We start from the raw sequence: 5267 nt of genomic DNA, 5'->3' as shown, positions 1-5267 counted from the left end.
TTCCATGAAATGCGACTGTCAACTGTCTTTCACCAGGGCATTTGAAGCTTTAAAAGAGATTTGACAGGTGAAAATAATAAATATAATATTTAGCACATATCGAGTTGTTGTTTGAATAATGATGCTAGCATCTGTTTGTTCACGGTTCCTCTTATGGTTTCCCCAAAAGAATACTCACAGCTAATGGCAAACGCCACTAGAGGTGCTTCCTGACACTACACCCATGGGGACAGGGGACCCTCAGAGAGAGAAGCTGTTTCCGTGGAAGCAGAGATGACTCACCTCCTGGGTCCACAGGTGTGGAAGCTGTCCTGGTATAACCTGGGAACATCGCCTTTTGCCCACAGCAGGAGTTTCTGAGATGGATCTCAGGTCTCTTCTCCTGCAGGCAGGGTGGCGGGGTGGCGCGTAGAGCACGGTCGCTGAGAAGGAGGGCTTGCTTCCCCATGAGCCTCTTCGGGTGAGGGTGAGTAGAGAGCTCCCCCTGCCCAGTCTCCCAGCGGCAGCCCCTGGCAGCTGATCGGTGTGCTGGGGACCCGCCCCTTCCCTGAGTTCTGATGCTTCCTCCAGTGCTAGGCGTGGACTCACATGGAAAAGACTTTGGGAGAGCGACACAGACAAGGGATTCTTGCTGAGCTCCGTGTTCATGGGAGTGCATGTCCCACGGTGTCTGAGAAGAGTCGTCACTAGGGGAAGGAATGTTAGATTAGGACGCACTTTTCCTCGAGTCTCGGTTCTGCTGCCTGACTCATAAAACAATGTCCATTAAGCCACCCCCCATCGCGTTCTAACAGGCGACGCGTATGTGTCCACGTGAATATTCTTATGCGGGTGTATATATGATGTCGGTATGAATATATGTGTGGTGCACACATCTGCTTATTTATGTGCTATCTCAATAGGTGTGCATTTATAGCATGCCTGACGTATTTGTGATTTGTGGATATGGTCATTAATGGCGAACGTGCGGTGTACTGAGGAGATATGCATGATTATGTGTGAGGGCTTTGCACCTGGTGTGCATGTACACGTGTGTGTCTTTGTGTGTGCACATGTGTGCACACTGTGTGCCTTTGTGCACGCCTGTGCATGTACATACATGCATGTGAAATGGATCCACATATCTGTGCCTCTAATGGGATAAATACGTTTCTGAGGTTTGATGGCTGTCTAAATTACGGCCATCTTTTTGAGTTCCAACAGACACAAAGGAATGAGAACCCACCTCATCCTGCCTTGTAAAGAAGCGGGGCATCTACAGACAAGGGGGAAGGGATCCACACATCTATGAGGGTACCACCGAGGATGGGGCAGACCAATGCAACCACCTGGAGGGGCTTTGTCTTCCTGGGCTTCTCCGGCTTCGGGGAGCTTCAGCTCCTGCTCTTTGCTCTCTTCTTCTCTCTGTATCTGGTCACCCTGACCAGCAATGTCTTCATTATTGTGGTCATCAGGCTGGACAGCCATCTGCACACCCCCATGTACCTCCTCCTTTCCTTCCTGTCTTTCTCTGAGACCTGCTACACCTTGGGCATCATCCCTAAGATGCTCTCCAGCCTGGTCATGGGGCGCCAGGCCATCTCCTATGAGGGCTGTGCTGCCCAGATGTTCTTCTCTGCCTCGTGGGCCTGTACCAACTGCTTCCTCCTGGCCGCCATGGGCTTTGACAGGTATGTGGCCATCTGTGCCCCATTGCACTATGCCAGCCGCATGGATCCTCCTTTCTGCGCCCGGCTGGTTGGCACCTCCTTCCTGAGTGGGTACCTCTTTGGTCTGGGAATGACACTGGTCATTTTCCACCTCCCATTCTGCGGCTCCCACGAGATCCAGCACTTTTTCTGTGACACGCCGCCAGTGCTGAGCCTGGTCTGTGGGGACACAGGCCCCAGTGAGCTGGGCATCCTCATCCTTAGCCTGCTGGTCCTCCTGGTCTCTTTCTCCTTCATCACCATCTCCTATGCCTACATTCTGGCAGCTATCCTGAGGATCCCCTCCGCTGAGGGGCGGAAGAAGGCCTTCTCCACCTGTGCCTCACATCTCACAGTGGTCACCATCCACTATGGCTGTGCCTCCTTCATGTACTTGAGGCCCAAAGCCAGTTACTCTCTTGAGCGGGATCAGCTGATTGCGGTCACCTATACTGTGGTGACCCCTCTCCTCAACCCTATTGTTTATAGTCTAAGGAATCGGGCTGTGCAAACAGCCCTGAGAAGTGCCTTCCGAGGGAGGTTGTTGGGCGCAGGATGAAGGCTCTCCCGTGGCTCAGCCTCCTTTGCGTAGGCTGGACTGAGAACAGGAACCCAGGCCGACCGGCCACATACTCTGCGTCTCAGGTCAAAGCTGTCCCATCCCCAACCCTCTGGGAGAGCCCAATCCTGCAGCCTACAGTCCCGGGGGGGGGGGGGGGGGAGGGCTGCTGGGGGAGCGGAGCAGGGCTTCCTGCTCTGTCCATGGTGCTTAACTCCCACTGAGCTCAGAATCTGAATTTCCACTTTCGGCCTAAGAGATGCCACCACGGAAACCCCATTCGTTAAGAATTTTCCAGCTCGGCTGAACAGAGAGCAGCTTGGCACTTCAAGTTCAAAGCAGGGCTGGCTGGGGCCCTATCAGGGATACAGTAGATATTCATAAAATCACTGCATAATTAGACTATCCTACCTATAATGCTCTTCCAAGATCGAAATTCATTGAGAATCTATTTGACAGATTCGTTTGAATGCTCTGTTAAATGAAAAGGTAGGTTTTTTTTTCTCTCCCCCAGAGGGTGCCTTTCATCTTTTTTAATATTATTGTCCCATCTATCTCTGGCTCATTGTTTCTTTGTGCCCTGTGTTGGCCTCATGATCTCTGGTGTTAAGGACCTCCTTGCTTGGCTCACTCCCTAGCACAGACACTGTCCTGTAGAAACTGTGGAGGATACACTGTCCTGTGTATTACACTTTCCACCTGTAATATCTCATGCACAGACATTCTTAGGGGTAAGTAAAGGTATCATGAATTCACACGGTTGTCAGGTAGGAGTTTGAATGCAGGCCCTGTAACTAACTGTGTGATGCTGGGTAAGTTACATTACCTTTCTCAGCCTCAACGTCCTCATCTGTAAAATGGTTGTAACTTGGTGGTTTTGCATGGCTTACTAAACGGAACCATGCATGTAAAGAATTTAGCACAGTACTTGGATCATAGTCATCTTCCCATAAATGTCGGTTGCTATTATTGATAACAAGCTAAACAAAGTAATATCAGCTTTTAGTTTGGGGAGAGGTTAATTTCTGTGGAGAATCAGAGACTTCAAGGTTAACATCAGTGGATTTCAGAGGTTTTGTGTCTAAGGTGATACTTGAACTTACTTGTTCTTCACAGGTAGGTAAGTTTTAATGCAGTCAGTGGGAAGGAAGAATCTGCTAAAAGGGAAAATAGGGTAACTAAAGTCTCAACGGCAAGGCAATCTAGGCCTGTGTCAGAGTTTGGCGAATTGTCCCGAGACGCTGAAATTGCGTCACCAGTGGGGCTGAGAAGTTGGTTTGGGTGAAGGCATTTTTTCGCGGAGAGCAGCTTCAATACCTTGCTTCAGGCTTGATGCCTTCGGCAGTGGGAGAGAGGACACCGTAAAACCTCTGAGCAGAGAGCTGAGTGGCGTCTGGAAACTGATTCAGGAAGATTAATCCAGCAGCAGAGAGGCTGACAGATCTCAGCAGAGAGAAAAAAGAGGCAAAGAGATCAGTAAGAAATCCATCATTATCATCATAAAGAAAGGCATGGAGACCAGAACATGGATAGTGGGGCTGGAAGCTGAAGAAAATTATGAAACATAAGAGGTTTTGAAAATGCCGAATTCACATAATTCAGCAATGAATGAGCAGTGGGGGGCAAGAGTTGAGAGAAACTCATATTGGGGGGATTTTTTTTCAAATGAGAATTCATACTTGTCTATGTTCTCAGGGAAGAAACACAGACGCCAGTTAAAACTTTGTGGAAATTAAATTTGGGAAGAAGGGAGCCAGATCCCAGAGAAGAGAACAGGTTGGGGAGAGGTAGGAGAGTTAGTCAGATGGCAGAAAGGGCCTGGGTCATTGGAGAGAAGTTGGGTACTCTCGCATCCTTTTCACTCCGGGCTGGGAGTAATCTCCCCATTGCACTGAGGCTGCCTGAGCAAATTCATTTCCCAAATCGATTCAGTCCATCTAGCACAGCATTCCCTAAATGCACACCAAGCAGTGGTGGGTAAAGACGTTCCAAGAATTAGTAAGTAATACTCAAAGGTCCTACTGACTTCCAAATGTAGTAGTCTTAAGTTTGGAAGGACGTAAAAATCACATGGGGGGTGGAACGATTGTTCAGAATAGGTGTTCCTGGGAGCCATCCCTACAGACAGAGCCTACAACTGACCTGGGGTGGGGCCAGCCAGAAAGAGTTTATGAAATCACTCTAGGTGATTCAAATTCCCTCCTTTGGTTAAATAAGTGACCATGTGCTTCTTACAAAGAATAAATCATCCTTCCAGGCACATCCACGCCCACACACACACACACACACACAGCAAAACAGAGGCCCCTCCGATGTGAACACGACCACATGTGCCCAACTCATGGTCCTTAAGGAGCCCATTAAGCCACGAGGGTCTGGAATCTGACTTCCTGAGGTTAAAGCCCTGATCTGCCACATTTTGCACACGTGACCTCGGGCAAGCTTCTTCGCCTTTCTGTGTCTCCGTTTCCCAGCCATAGAATGGGATGATAGTAGGATCTGCTTTCTTTTTCTTAAATGTTTATTTATTTTTGACAGAGAGAGAGAGAGAGAGCGCAGGGGAGGGGCAGAGAGAGAAGGAGACACAGAATCTGAAACAGGCTCCAGGCTCCGAGCTGTCAGCACAGAGCCCGACACGGGGCTCAAACTCACAAACCATGAGACCATGACATGGACCGAAATCGACTGCTTCACCCACGGAGCCACCCAGCACCCCTAGTGGCATCTGATTTCTAGGGCTCTTTTGGAGAAGATTGTTATAAAGTTTTCAGAACAGAGCCTGCCACGCACAGAGCACTCCTTACAGCCATCTGTTATTGTTTGGAGCTTCCAGACAGCATCACTTGAGGCCGCCTGTTCATGTTGGTGGAAGCTGGGACCAGCAGTGCCCTGCATCTTGCATTCCATGATTTAACTGGACAAGCAGGAGTACAGGGCTGTTGCCTGGCACAGCATCTGACTGGAGAAAGCAGGAATCCGGACCCTGGGCCTTGAGAGGATTGCAGATTGGGAAACCGGCC

The 5267-nt window shown here is 49.6% G+C and overlaps 1 protein-coding gene across 1 annotated transcript; it reads left to right on the top strand.

The window, feature by feature from the left end:
• The first annotated feature begins 1305 nt into the window (after nt 1-1305).
• Nucleotides 1306-2247, top strand: LOC102958742 (olfactory receptor 10Z1). The gene has a single exon (XM_007084290.1). It carries the CDS (start codon nt 1306-1308, stop codon nt 2245-2247), a length of 942 nt encoding a protein of 313 aa, XP_007084352.1.
• The last annotated feature ends 3020 nt before the right edge of the window (nt 2248-5267 follow it).

This window comes from Panthera tigris, chromosome F3, assembly GCF_018350195.1.
Source record: "Panthera tigris isolate Pti1 chromosome F3, P.tigris_Pti1_mat1.1, whole genome shotgun sequence".
Taxonomy (NCBI): Eukaryota; Metazoa; Chordata; class Mammalia; order Carnivora; family Felidae; genus Panthera; species Panthera tigris.
Note: the sequence above shows the minus strand (reverse complement) of the source record. Positions and strands in the feature narration are given on the sequence as shown.